At 39.7% G+C, this 14,755-nt stretch overlaps 2 protein-coding genes across 2 annotated transcripts in view; one reads left to right on the top strand and one right to left on the bottom strand.

Annotated features, from left to right (window-relative positions):
• Positions 1 to 5,744: 5,744 nt before the first annotated feature.
• LOC142511839 (uncharacterized) lies at positions 5,745 to 7,400 on the top strand. The gene has a single exon (XM_075619664.1). The coding sequence runs from the start codon at positions 5,745 to 5,747 to the stop codon at positions 7,398 to 7,400; it is 1,656 nt and encodes a 551-aa protein (XP_075475779.1).
• A 3,759-nt stretch (positions 7,401 to 11,159) lies between these two features.
• Positions 11,160 to 14,755, bottom strand: part of LOC142546871 (phospholipase D alpha 1) — a 5,987-nt gene continuing 2,391 nt past the window's right edge. The window contains exons 3-4 of the mRNA XM_075654835.1: positions 11,834 to 13,733; positions 11,160 to 11,745 (exon numbers count right to left, since the gene is read on the bottom strand). Of these exons, the coding sequence (XP_075510950.1) occupies positions 11,312 to 11,745; positions 11,834 to 13,733 (2,334 nt within the window). The 3' untranslated portion in view covers positions 11,160 to 11,311. The remainder of the gene's footprint in view (positions 11,746 to 11,833; positions 13,734 to 14,755) is intronic.

Below are 14,755 nucleotides of genomic sequence, written 5' to 3'. Positions count from 1 at the left end.
ATTTCAAATCAGAATCATCAGGAACTACCAGCCGACCATTAAGTCGTAAAGAATCATCAGAAGAAATCTGGAATCCAGATTGATGTCCAGCAGATACCAGTTCTTTCGACTTTTGGATCTGAGCATCGCTTCGTTGGGCCTTTTGTATCTTCGATATTAAATTCGGCTCAATTTGCAATGCTGAGACAGTGACAGAATTCCAATTTGAGTGAAAAGTCCAGCCAGAAGTACAAATATCCTCGTGTACTTTGGCGACACTGACAGAAGCTAAAACAGAATCATAAACTTTACGGCTCAGGGCATCCGCAGTAACATTCATCGATTCAGGGTGATATTGAATCTCACAATCAAAATCTTTCAGGAGATCCATCCACCTGCGTTGCCTCATATTCAAATCAGATTGAGAAAAGAGATATTTCAGACTCTTATGGTCCGAATATATAACAAATTTTTCTCCGTACAAATAATGGCGCCAAATCTTCAATGCAAACACAATGGCAGCCAATTCAAGATCATGAATAGGATAACGAGTTTCATGAGATTTCAATTGACGAGACGCGTAAGCAACCACTTTGCCGTGTTGCATCAGAACACAGCCCAAACCTTTACCAGACGCATCTGTGCACACAAAAAATCCTCCGGTACCTGAGGGAATAGTTAGCACAGGTGCTGTGGTCAATCTCGTCTTCAATTCAAGAAAACTAGCTTCACATTCATCTGACCAAATGAATCGCTGATTCTTTTGTGTCAGTTGAGTAATAGGTTTAGCTATCTTCGAAAACCCTTCAATAAAACGACGATAATATCCAGCTAAACCCATGAAGTTACGGATCTCAGGAACATTCGTAGGTCTTGGTCAATTCAATACAGCTTCGACCTTCGCAGGATCAACAGATATGCCATGTCTCGAAATGACGTGGCCCAGAAATACCACTTTGTCCATCCAGAATTCACATTTGGACAATTTGACATATAAATGACTAGTACGAAGAGTTTGAAGCACCAGTCTCAAATGTTCAACATGCTCCTTTTTCGATTTCGAATACACAAGAATATCATCAATAAATACAATAATGAATCGGTCAAGATAATCTCGGAAGACACGATTCATTAGATCCATAAAAATAGCAGGAGCATTCGTGAGACCAAAAGGCATAACCAGAAATTCATAGTGGCCATACCTCGTACGAAAAGCAGTTTTGGGCACATCTTCGTCTTGAACACGTACTTGATGATACCCAGAACAAAGATCAATCTTCGAGTATACAGAAGTACCCTGAAGCTGATCAAATAAATAATCAATACGAGGAAGTGGGTACTTGTTCTTCACAGTAGCCCGATTCAATTGCCTATAATCAATACACATTCGCATCGTACCATCTTTCTTTCGAACAAATAAAATTGGAGCTCCCCAAGGCGATACACTCGGTCGAATATATCCCTTATCGAGAAGATCCTGTAATTGTTCTTTCAATTCTTTCAGTTCCAATGGTGCCATGCGATAGGGAGCTTTCGAAATAGGCGCAGTTCCCGGTACAAGATCAATACTAAACTCAACTTCTCGATGAGGAGGAAAATCAGGAATCTCATCAGGAAATACATCCGAGAATTCTTTCGCAACAGGAATCTCAGATAAAGAAGACTCCTTCTTCGAAATATCAATAGCGTAGATAAGATAACCCTCATCTCCGCTAATCAACAATCGGGACATTTCCAAAGAAGATACCAATAGAATTTTGGCTTGGGAACCCTTGCTATAAAAATTCCACTTGGGTCCATCAATCGGTCGAAATCGAACCACTCCATGACAACAATCAACAGTAGCTCGATTGTTGTCAAGATATCCATGCCAACAATACAATCAAAATCGTGCATTGGGAGGACAATCAAATTCAGAAATACCACATTATCCTCATATATCAATACACAATTATGCACAACTATTTCAGACAAAATAATCTTCCCTGCTGGCGTGGCTATCGACAAAATATCATACAACGGGGTACATTCAATATCATGAGATGCAACAAATGCATGAGATATAAATGAATGAGATGCTCCTGTATCAAAGAAAACACGTGCAGGATAATCGCAAAGCGTGCAAATACCTGCAATCACGCCTCCAGGAGCTTCTCTCGCCTGATCCTCAGTCATGGCGTACACTCTCACTTGGGGAGGAACTTGGGCACTCTGACCACCCGGTCCTCGATATCGTGGGACACTCGACTGCTGAAAAGATGGAACAGGAATAGCAGGTCTCGTCATACCAGGGCCACCTCTAAATCCTGGGTGGGGTTGAGCAGAAGTCGTACCCCTGTTCGGACACACTCGAGAGAAATGGCCTTTCTGCCCACACTGATAACAAGTACCAAACATACCTCGACGCTGCTCGATAGTATGTTTACCTCCACAATGACTACAGTAGGGAGCAATCACAGGACTCCCTCGCTGTGATCCACTCGAACTCGAAGAAGACGAAGAAACAGAACCAGTCTTCTTGAACTTCTTACCTCTAGGCCTCAAAGTAGGCTGCTGAGCTGACACCGGAGGTGGAGGGGTATACTGTGGACCTCCTCTCCTAAGTCCAGTCTCGGCTGCCTTGGCTCGTTCAACTGCCTCTGCGTAGCTGGTAGGCAATTCAGAAACAACATAAGTATATAAAGCAGGATGTAATCCATTTACAAACCTATTATATTTTGCCCTCGCATTCCCAACTACGTGAGGTGCATACTTCAATAAAGTAGAAAATTTCGAAGCATACTCTGCAACAGACATCGTTCCCTGCTACAGATTATTAAATTTATTCTCCTGAGCAGTATAATAGGATGGAGGGGAATACTGCTCCAAAAACTGGGCCTTGAAGACATCCCAAGTGACTTCAATCCCGGCCTCTTTCAATCCAATCTCAGCGGCTTCCCACCAAGATTTGGCTCGGTCTTTCAGCTGATACAAAGCAAGTTTCAGTCTCCGAGCCTTGGAATATTCCACAATATTAAACAAGTGCTCGATATCCTTCAGCCAGGCCTCAGCTCTTTCAGCACTCTCAGTGCCAAAGAACCTCAGTGGTTTCAGATCCTGGAATCGAGCCATCACAACATCCATGGACAACCCTTCAAATTGCCCAACAATCCTCTCAGTACTACTACTCGCAGTCTCATTTGTGTGATCCATCTACAAATCAATATCAATCTCATAATCTCATCATCTCATATCATCAATCTCATCAAATACTTACTCGAATCAAATCACATAAGAGCAAGTGATACAAATAATTCAATCACATACGCACAATTCATTTGTGCCTATTCAAGTGTACACAATACTCAATCGAGCATTCCCAGCTATGCTCTGATACCATAATGTGTGGGGCCCTTAGCTCCTAATCGTTATTACAATGCACTCTGATTATGGTTAACTAATTACAGCGGAAAACGAGTTTAAAATTTCTTTACAATGTGCCCAAATCATTTTATTTGAATACTAAAAATAGTATTTCATCTCACATCATAAACACACCCACACGTAATCAACACCAATCACATACAAACAACTCATATCCTCGGGACATGCCCCGGTATATAGATACATAATCTCATTCCAATCAATCAAATCAATCCGACATATATCATATAATACAGATACATATACATATATACTGGGAACAAGACAAAACATAAAACCTCAACCCAAGCTGTGGCTCCCTCCAGAAGTACCCTCTCCGGTCTCCTGATATCCTGGAGTACCTGCCATTGTCCACACACAAAGACAACAACAGCCCCCATTGGGGGTGAGCAAAGCTCCGTATGGAACAACCAATCATATATACCAGAGATATCTAAACAATGATATATGGTATGCAATGCATGTATGTCGTGGAGGTATCAGGTCAAATGCCCATCCACTGAGCACATGTCAGAATCAATCGAATCGCTATCAAATCAATGCTCGAGCTGGCACACCGGCCAATATGGGATACTCGTATGATAGCGTCGGCAAAGCGCCATCAAATCTCAAATCTCATATCCAATCATATGGGGCCACAATTGTCTATGCTTTACGGGTCATATAATACCGGCATAGCGATTGTGTTCACAAACCCCGGAATCCAATCAAATCATATCGGGGTATTCAAGGATCATAGCTCAACGTGCATGTCATGTATCGATGTATGCATAAAATGATGTGTGTTAACAAAACATTTATTTTATACATCGATATCTCAATCTCAATGTCATGTATGCCACATCAATCAACAAATAAGGCATATAGACACATAATCTCATTCCAATCAATCAAATCAATCCGACATATATCATATAATACATATACCTGTCGTATGTTACCCGGTCGCAACATACCTCAATTCTTCATTTCTAGTTGATGTAGCCTGAAGATATCGATATTACACTTTATCTACATCAATAACATACTCATTCCAATCACTAACATACTCCAAAATAATTAATATGAGTTTCAAATATCATTTGAAACTTCAAAAATTCATATCAAATCAAATTCATATCATAATTCAATTCCGACTTCCATTATGAGTTTATTGTCGGTTATTCTACTACATATCAGAAACTCAACTTCAAATACATGCTATTCCAGAACTTTGATATTTAGAGCTGCTGGAACTAGAAGAAAATTACCTTAGTCAGAAGCCCTCGACGCGACGATCACAAATATATAATTTGTTTCGCGTTTAGACAGCGTTTCGAAGTCAATTTGGACGATAGAAAATGAAAATCTCTCGAGTTTCTCTCGAAGTTATCGTATAAGGAATGAATAAAGAAAGAGAAGAAAAGTTGCTATTATCTTCACCGCTTCGGCGCTCGGGCGGTAGAATTCTCGCGCTATTCTACCCCCGGCTTTCAAATGCACCGCGCTCGGGCGGTCAAAAACTACCGCTCGGGCGCGGCATGTCCTGTTCGATTATCACTTGCATCGCGCTCGGGCGGTTGCAACATACCGCTCGGGCGCGAAGTGTTCTGCCCGAATACTCAAAATTTCTACCTTGGCGCTCGGGCGGTCATTTTCTACCGCCCGGGCGCCACTCGTTCTGTACAATTATTTATGTTTGTACTAAATTGGCGTCCGGCCTCTCCAATCGAGCTCTTACAACGTCAATTCATATTCAATATTCATTTCTCAATTTCATTGTCATAATATACATCAAATGTATAATCACATGTCAAATTCCTAAATTATCGATAATCATATAGGATTTACGAGAATACGATACACGGTCCTTACAATAAATAAAGTAGTATTCTTCCATCTATTGTTTGATATACACCAATATATTTTGTCATTTGGTATCAGAGCCAGGTTAAGAGAAGCAGCAGTCTTCTAGTAGGCCAGAAAAGATGACAACCGAGAACAATTTTGTGCAACCAGCAATTCCAAAGCTCGATGGACATTACGATCATTGGTGTATGCTTATGGAAAATTTCTTACGCTCAAAGGAATACTGGAGCCTAATAGAACAAGGGATTCCCACAGCAGTAGAAGGGGTGGAACTCACGGAAGGACAAAAGAAATTGATTGACGATGCCAAACTAAAAGATTTAAAGGCTAAGAATTATCTCTTCCAAGCCATCGATCGAACAAAATTGGAGACCATTCTTAACACAGACACTTCCAAGAGCATTTGGGACTCTTTGAAGCAAAAATACCAGGGTACTGCATGAGTTCAGCGTGCACAAAGACAAGCTCTGCGGAAAGAATTTGAGGTGCTCCACATGAAGGTCGGAGAATCCGTAAATGAATATTTTGCTCGCACCCTTACTATAGCCAACAAGATGAGAGTTCATGGTGAAAAGATGGAGGATATCATGGTCATTGAAAAGATTCTAAGGTCTATGACTCCTAAATTTTATTATGTTGTGTGTTCTATTGAGGAGTCTAATGATCTAGACACATTTTCAATAGATATGTTGCAGAGCAGTCTTTTGGTTCATGAACAACGCATGAATGGTCATTTAGAAGATGAACAAGCACTAAAGATTACATATGAAGATCAATGGAGAGGAAGAGGACGAGGTCGTGGTGGATTTAGAGGACGAGGCAGAGGCAGAGGTAGACAAAACATTGACAAGTCTGCCATTGAATGCTACAGCTGCCATAAACTAGGACATTATTCATATGAATGTCCAACCAAGGAAACAGAAACACATGCACACTATGCAGAAGCAAGTGAAGAAATATTGTTAATGGCATATGAAAATGCCAAAGACACCAATGAAGAGGAACTATGGTTTCTAGACTCAGGATGCAGCAATCATATGTGTGGAAGGAAGGAGTTTTTCTGTAATATCGACGAAAGTTTTAACACCACTGTAAAGTTGGGGGACAATTCAAACATGGCTGTGGTGGGAAAAGGAAACGTACAAATGCTTGTAAATGGAAATGTGCAAGTCATCACTGAGGTGTTCTTTGTCCCTGGGTTGAAGAATAACTTGATAAGTGCAGGGCAACTACAAGAGAAAGGACTCACAATTCTCATACAACATGGGAAGTGTAAGATCTATAACCCAAAGAGAGGATTGGTTATGGTGACTACCATGTCCTCTAACAGAATGTTTATCCTGCCTACTCAAAAAATATTGAAGAACGATAATTGTTTCTCCTCTCTTACAGAAGATCAAGCTCAACTTTGGCACTTTCGATATGGACATTTAAGTTTCAATAGGTTAAAAATCCTACAGCAAAAAGGAATGGTGAATGGAATGCCACAATTTGCTGCTCCTTCAAAGATATGTGAAGATTGTCTAATAGGAAAGCAACGCAGAGATCCATTTCCAAAGGAAAGTACATGGAGGGCCTCTCAAATTCTTCAACTAGTGCACGCTGACATCTGTGGACCAATCAACCCAACCTCAAACAGTAAGAAACGATATCTGATTACATTTATTGATGATTTTAGCCGCAAAACTTGGGTTTATTTTTTGGTGGAAAAATCAGAAGCCATAGAGAAGAATGATACTTGGGAGTTGACAAACTTACCAGCTGAAGCAAAGATGGTTGGAGTAAAATGGATTTACAAAACAAAGCTCAAAGAGAATGGAGAAGTTGACAAATATAAAGCCCGATTGGTAGCAAAGGGTTATACTCAAGAATATGGGGTGGATTATACTGAAGTTTTTGCACCTGTGGCTCGGTTAGACACAATTCGAGTAGTGATCTCCCTCGCAGCTCTTAGAGGATGGACAATTTATCAGTTGGATGTAAAATCAGCATTTTTACATGGTGAGCTAAATGAAGAGGTCTTTGTCCAACAACCTCCTGGATATGAACAGAAGGGCAATGAGCAAAAGGTGTATAGGCTGAAAAAGGCTCTTTATGGACTTAAACAAGTCCCAAGAGCTTGGTATAGTCGCATAGAGTCTTATTTTTAGAAGGAAGGGTTTGAGAAATACTACTGTGAACATACTCTATTCATCAAGACTGGAAATGCAGGTACAATCTTGATTGTTTGTCTCTATGTGGATGATCTAATATTTACTGGAAATGATGAATTTATGTTTACCGAGTTTAAGAAATCCATGATGCTTGAATTTGATATGACCGATCTTGGGAAAAAGAGATATTTCCTTGGCATTGAAGTGATGCAAAGACCAGATGGCGTCTTTATTAATCAAAGAAAGTACACACATGAGGTGTTGAAAAAGTTCAACATGGACAAAAGCAATCTAGTTCACAATCCAATAGTTCCTGGAAATAAGCTTACAAAATCTGGAAATGGAGTTAAGATTGACAGTACTTTATATAAGCAGATTGTGGGAAGCCTTATGTATCTAACTCACACACGTCCAGATGTCATGTTTGTTGTAAGTCTTATTAGCAGGTTTATGGATTGTCCAATTGAACTACACTTACAAGCTGCAAAGAGGATACTAAGATACTTGAGAGGTACAATTGATTTCGGCATCTTTTACAAGAAGGGAGTCAGTGAGGAATTAATTGGTTATACAGATAGTGATTATGCTGGGGACTTAGATGACAGGAAAAGCACTTCAGGCTATGTTTTCATGTTGAGCTCAGGAGCAGTGTCTTGGTCCTCAAAGAAGCAACCAGTAGTCTCTCTATCCACCACAGAAGCTGAATTCATTGCTGCTGCATCATGTGCTTGTCAAGCAATCTGGTTGAGGAGAATTTTGGAAGGTATGAAACAAGTTCAACATGATTCTACAACAATCTACTGTGATAACAATTCAGCAATAAAGCTCTCTAAAAATCTAGTGATGCATGGCCGATGCAAGCACATTGATGTTCGTTTTCATTTCCTTCGAGAGCTCACAAAAGATGGACTTATAGAGATGGTTCATTGCCATACCCAAGAACAAGTTGCTGATATAATGACTAAGCCATTGAAGTTGGATTCTTTCTTAAAGATTCGTGATATGTTAGGTGTTTGTTTGGATCCTGGAGTAAACTGAAAAATTGACAACTTTTCAGTTTAAGGGAGGATGTTAAAGCATTTGTTTTTGAATTGTTATTCTCTTGTTGACTACTTCTTAGGTTGTTGATTTATTCTTCATTAGTTGACCACGTTTTTAGGAGCATTAAACGTGAGTTGTTATCTTTGTTTTGTAAGGCTATTTATAAGCCAATAAGTGAGGATAAATAAAGTAGTATTCTTCCATCTATTGTTTGATATACACCAATATATTTTGTCACACCACAGAGCAAAAATTTTCAAAAATCTTAAACCAACACATGGAAAGACTATCTATCATTCGCTCATGCCTCAAGAAGAGTCAAAGCACAAAGAACGAAGATAGAAATTATTCGACTCCAATCAGGTAACCATATTACTCCCCACAATATTTCAAATAAGACAATACATGAATCCATATAGAGTTAAATTGAGCATAATTAAAATAAAGAAAACAAGAGCACTAAGTGCGATCATAAGTGAACACGGGCGGGGGCTTCACGAAAACAATATGAGACTGAGAAGGAGTGAAGGGCAGCAATATCAGAGTGTTGAAGAGGTTAGGTGAAGGAGAAATTGTGAAATTTGTACTAATTTGAAAAATCATGGTTTCTGGAGAAAGCAGGGAAAGAACAAGGAAGTTAGTTGTGAGACCATTTGTAAAATTGAGATTTCTTTAACCATGTTGATGGCCCGATTCTCTAAAAGTTGTTGTTGGCCAAATAGTTAATGAATTGGAAAATGAAAACGGGTTTGGTTGGATAAAAGAATTATATACATGTATTTTGACACAACGAGTCAATACATGCCACAAGCATTTGTTTGCACAAAAATTAAATTTAGCCCAATTAGATTTGATCAAAGCTCAATTATACTCACTAAAAATTTAGGGTCCACTTCCACTTCCAGTAGATGACACTAGTCCAATGCAGACCTCAAATTTACTTTAGGTCTGAAATCAGAAAGGAGACCGTTAGAAGGGGAACGAGAGGGTGTCCTGGCATAGACCATCCAACCCTCAAGTCTAAGTCAGAAACTGAAAATATAATGAATGAACAACTAAGGGTACTGCTAAAAATTCAATATAGTGAATCTTTGAATTGGACACTCAAAAGTATTTATAGGAGAGTATTTGAGCCTGTCATTAGCCTTTTACTTTGGCTAGAGATGGGCCGAGAGTCCAAAATCTGATTTATGCCTGATCTTGACAGACCTATTCATAGAGTATCACCAAAATGAGTTTAGCCACAAAATTGCACAGCCCAATAATTATTCTGATTTGTTTTGAATGGTCAGAAGCGGGCAAGCAGTTTGGAAGCAGATCGTAGAGACAATCGTTGGAGGAGTTGTGGGTAGTGACAAAAAGTGGACAAACTCCCCATAATTTGGAACAAAAAGAAATGATCAGTTAAAAAAAAAAAAAAAGAACTGAACTCATCCCTCAACAAATTGCTCTAGCGGCAAATCAGCATATTTTCATATTTCTTCAACCTTTTTTATTTTCTAGGTTTTTCATTCCAGTTTCCATTATTTAATTTCATCGATGTTTTTATCTTTTATGTTTCCGAATTTCTGCAGATTCTTGTAGATTAAAAATCTGTCTTTAACATTGTTGTACAATTTCACCCAAAAAAAAGAGAGTTACATTTTCACTTACTTTGTTTGGTAATCAGTCAAAATAGTTAAAAACCACATTTAGTGTAGCATTTGTGACGTTGCTTTGTTTAAGAATAAATGGAACATGAAGATCTTACAATGCATAGATGTGTGGATCAAATATTACGGGGAAAGAGCAACTTAATGAAATTAGAGAGTAAAATTTAGACTTTTGTCATAACTTTATTTAAAAATATAATTTTCCCCTAAATATTTACGTGGGACTTGAACAACCATACAATTTAAAATATCAGAGTTGTATCATTATCACCGACTATATTTTCGCTAAAACAAAAGCTTGATCTTACAATTGATATGAAAGTCAAGATCACGTGTTTGATTTTCATGATAACAAAGGTACACAAAAGAGCATTGTTGAGGGGCAATAATTACATATGTTAGAAGAGCAATCGACATGTCTAATTTGATCACTCATATGATTTAAAAGTCATACGAGTTTTAATGTGAAATGGAGTGTAAATAACACTCCTCAAAATATAATTATATAATAGTTAATGTAAAAAACAATGTACATTAATTTTTGAAAATTAACTAACTTTTAATGAGAATGTTTTTGATAATTAATTAACCAGATAAAAAGATAAGTTGAAGTGTGGTTAACAAACTATGGAGAATAAATAGAGTAGATCTCTTGTGAGACGATATCACGAATCCTTATCTGTGAGACGGGTCAACCCTGCCGGTATTCACAATAAAAAGTAATACTCTTAGCATAAAAAGTAATATTTTTTCATTGATAAACCAAATAAGAGATCTATATCATAAAATACGACCCGTGAGACCGTCTCACACAAGTTTTTGTCAAATAAATAACACTCTTTTAAACAACTAGGTGATTAATCAGAACCATACATATTTCAAATGAAAATCTTCTTCCATTTTTTTCAGTTGGAGAAGAATATTGTCTCGAACCCCATACATCGTCTCAAAATTGAGATTTAGATGTAAGATGAATTATACATGGCTCGTCATGAAAAAAATTGATCAAGCTAATTTTCTCAGCAAAGAATTGTAGGTGTTTATAAATCACAAGTTCACAATATCTGGATCAAGGCTTCTTATTCGACAAAATCTCAACTCAGGAAGGGTGACAATCATCTACCAATATTCAACATCGTATGCAACACTAACACCAGCTCTTATTTGCTAAAACACTAAGCTTATTCTTACTCGAAATCAAGGTGACAGACACAGTCATGTGGTTAGGATTGGCGGGAGGTAGTCGGACTTCGTTCCGAGAATACGAGCTTTTGTGTCAGGGAAAAACTCGGATCCGGGGAGCTCGGTCACCTCTCCATTGCTGGCAACTCCAATGGGGTACCGGAGCAAGTGGCCAGGCAAATCTCTCTCGAGTTCGTTGCTTGAATAAAGAGCCCAGTACTTCTCAGCTATTTCATTAACTTTTCTTGCACATTCATAAGTTTCTGGACGTAGGAAGGAGTTGTCGAGCATTCCTAGATGCTCATACCACAAAGCCATTCGAAATCCGTGGATCTGACCTCTTGCTGGTTGCCTCGAAGCCAAATGGTATGGTTGGTACGCCCCCATGGCTATCTCGGAATCCCTTGCACCGTCCATCGATCGTTGGTTGATGTTGGCTGACCCGATGATAATGTATTCATCGTCGACTGCAAGGTAAAATAGATTGTCTCACTCACTTTCTCAAGAAAATGCTACAAAATTGAAGACTTATGGGAACTGGAAGGATATCTTTACCTATCATCATTTTGGTATGGACGTAGATCATGAAACGCCGAGCTTCCTGAGCTTTAAGATAATCTGAATCTGGTTCTGGTTTCTCAGGAGGCTCATATTCTCCCTTCTTCTTCACCTCTCTGTTTCCAAGACAGAAAAAGGTCAAGTAATCTCTCGGATCATCCTCGATGCCCTTAGCTCGAAAGGCTTGGACCACATCTTTATACATCATCTCCATGGTTCGCTTCTGCCAGTCCAAGATAGCTTGAACTGATGCACTCTCTGGTATACCTTCAGGCCACATAGGGACCACAACGTATACAGTGAACCTTTCCCCGGCCTCTATTTTGCTGATAATCTTTAAAGAAAGTTCCTTCGGAATGAGATGTAGAGCTCCAATGTCCTCAACCTTGATATCATTGCTTTCCCATCCAAAGCTACTTCCAAGAAAGTACTGGTTTTCTATGTAAATGAAATTTTTAGCTCGTCGGATGGCATGAACGTATGCATCTTGTATGCTTCGGTCGATTATATTATCTTTCCCACTTACAAGACCTGCTCTTGCTGCTTCTTCAGGTGCATCAGGGAATCCGAAGGCAGCCCCACCGTCGATAGATCTAAATAACTGAACATTCCACGTCTCATGGTCATCAGGATACATCACCGGAGATGGAGGAACGATAACATCATCAAGTTCTCTAAGATTAAGTAGTAAATCTTTCCCACCTTGCTTCCTCCATCTCTGCTCGAAATTAAACAGAACATCCCAAGCAATAGGCCCTTCCAACCGGGAATGAATATCGTGCCAAGGTTCCCTTGGCCCACCTTTTGTGATAGCGGCTTCCGTGTAATTCGGCTGATGAAAATCATCGTGATGAGCAGTGTCCAACGTCCTGAAAAGGGAATGAAATGGTGTATCATATCTCCCATCGCAAAGATCAAGACCCCCCACGAAGCTCACAATTCTCTTCTTGTTTGATCTTCCGGATGGAAAATCACTGTCCACCACCACAATCTTTTGATGATGAGTGAACATGGTCGAAATTTGTAAATCCTGAACAAAGCTTCCGCCATCATCTGGATTACGAGGGCACAACACACAATGGACGTCGGTACCTTGGAAGAATTGTTCGGTCTCTTCGTCATGAGTAGCCATCAATCCATCTTTCTTAAGCAGGCCTACTGAGGTTCTGTCATCCCAAACGAGCATGAGAACCTTCACCCCTTCGCTTGCTTTCTTCTTAAGAAGCTCTCCAAGTGTAACATTTCCCCCCGGCTTCTCTCTCCTAGGGTCCCTAATCAATGCAATTTCAGTGTACACTGACCAGCCAGTGATGTATATCAAGTGCTTTGCATTAGTTATTGCATCAAAAACATCTTCCCAACATCTGTGAGGCTCATAATAAGTTCCTCCAGATAATGGGATCTTGGGAATAAATTTGTCGGGTATATGTGCATCCTGGTACAAAGAAACCCGACAACCTGTTCTCTGAGTATAGAATGTATATGGCACCCCTGGATAATGGCTACTTTTGACACCACGAGCCCAGTTGCGATCTCGAGTTACATCAAAAAACTGCAGCTTCACATGGATCTTGGAACCTTCGGGTATAGGATTCTTTTCTTCATCCAATATCTCGACCCACCTGTCCACTTCTTCCCCTTCCATAAGTTCACAGACAGGCACATAAGCTCTTCCAATCAGAGTTGCACCGATGGGATTGTCGTCTTTGATAGTGAATATTACATTTGAAGCCATGTGTGCGCAATAAAGGTGAAAAGACTCATCCCACCTAGGATTTTTCGGTTCATTTTCTATGATTCTTGTTCTCCCGACCCTAGCCTTCTCCAAGTCAACTGTTGCATAAATCTTGGGAGTTCCTTTTCCGACACCAACTGTCTCTTCGATGTTCTCAACAAGCTACAAGAATAATTCAGCAATGAGCCTAGCATGTCAGCAAAAATTCCATAACCAAAACAAAGCCTCTATTTGACATTACAAATGACTTTGTATTAAAATTTCTGTAAGGACCGTGTATCGTATTATCGTAAATCTTACTGTGATTATCGATAATTTCTGAAATTGTCATGTGATTATGTATTTGATGTATATCATGACAGTGAATTGAGAAAATAAATATTGAATATGAATTGACGTTGTAAGAGCTCGAGTGGAGAGGCCGGACGCCAATATAGTACAAAAATTAATATGTGTACAGAAGATGTGGCGCCCGGGCGGTAGAGAGTGACCGCCCGAGCGCCAGGGTATATGACAATTGTGTTCGGGCAAAACACTTCGCGCCCGAGCGGTAGTTTGCGACCGCCCGAGCGCGATGCAAGTGGGTTTGGGCAGAACATGCCGCGCCCGAGAGGTAATTTGTGACCGCCCGAGCGCGGTACAAGCAAAATTCGGGGGGCACAGAGTCTCGCGCTCGGGCGCGAGAATTCTACCGCCCGAGCGCGTAGGCGGTGGAAAGATAAGAATGATTTCTGCTGTTTGAATTCTTCATTTCATTTGCGTAGCTTCGAGAGAATACGAGAGAAAATCAAATTTCTTCGTCCGAATCGACTTCGAAATGCTGTCTAAACGCGAAACAAATTATATATTTGTGATCTTCGCGTCGAGGGCTTCTGACTGAGGTAATTTTCTTCTGATTCAAATTCAATCAAATAAAATAATATTACTATGGTTCGAGAGAAAGTAACAGTATCTACTCGGACACTACAGTGGAAATGTGTTGAATCAAGAACAGACAGTAAACGTCTCTATTATGGGCGCTTTATTCTCTCTCCACTTATGAAAGGACAAGCCGACACAATAGGCATTGCGATGCGAAGAGCTTTGCTTGGAGAAATAGAAGGAACATGTATCACACGTGTAAAATCTGAGAACGTCCCGCATGAATATTCTACAATAACGGGTATTCAAGAATCGGTTCATGA

The sequence above is a fragment of the Primulina tabacum genome, chromosome 1 (genome assembly GCF_025594145.1).
Source record: "Primulina tabacum isolate GXHZ01 chromosome 1, ASM2559414v2, whole genome shotgun sequence".
Classification (NCBI taxonomy): domain Eukaryota; kingdom Viridiplantae; phylum Streptophyta; class Magnoliopsida; order Lamiales; family Gesneriaceae; genus Primulina; species Primulina tabacum.
Note: the sequence above shows the minus strand (reverse complement) of the source record. Positions and strands in the feature narration are given on the sequence as shown.

Bases quoted from the DNA above. Each gene is read 5' to 3' on its own strand.
- LOC142511839 (XM_075619664.1), top strand. From the start codon at position 5,745: ATGAAGGTCGGAGAATCCGTAAATGAATATTTTGCTCGCACCCTTACT.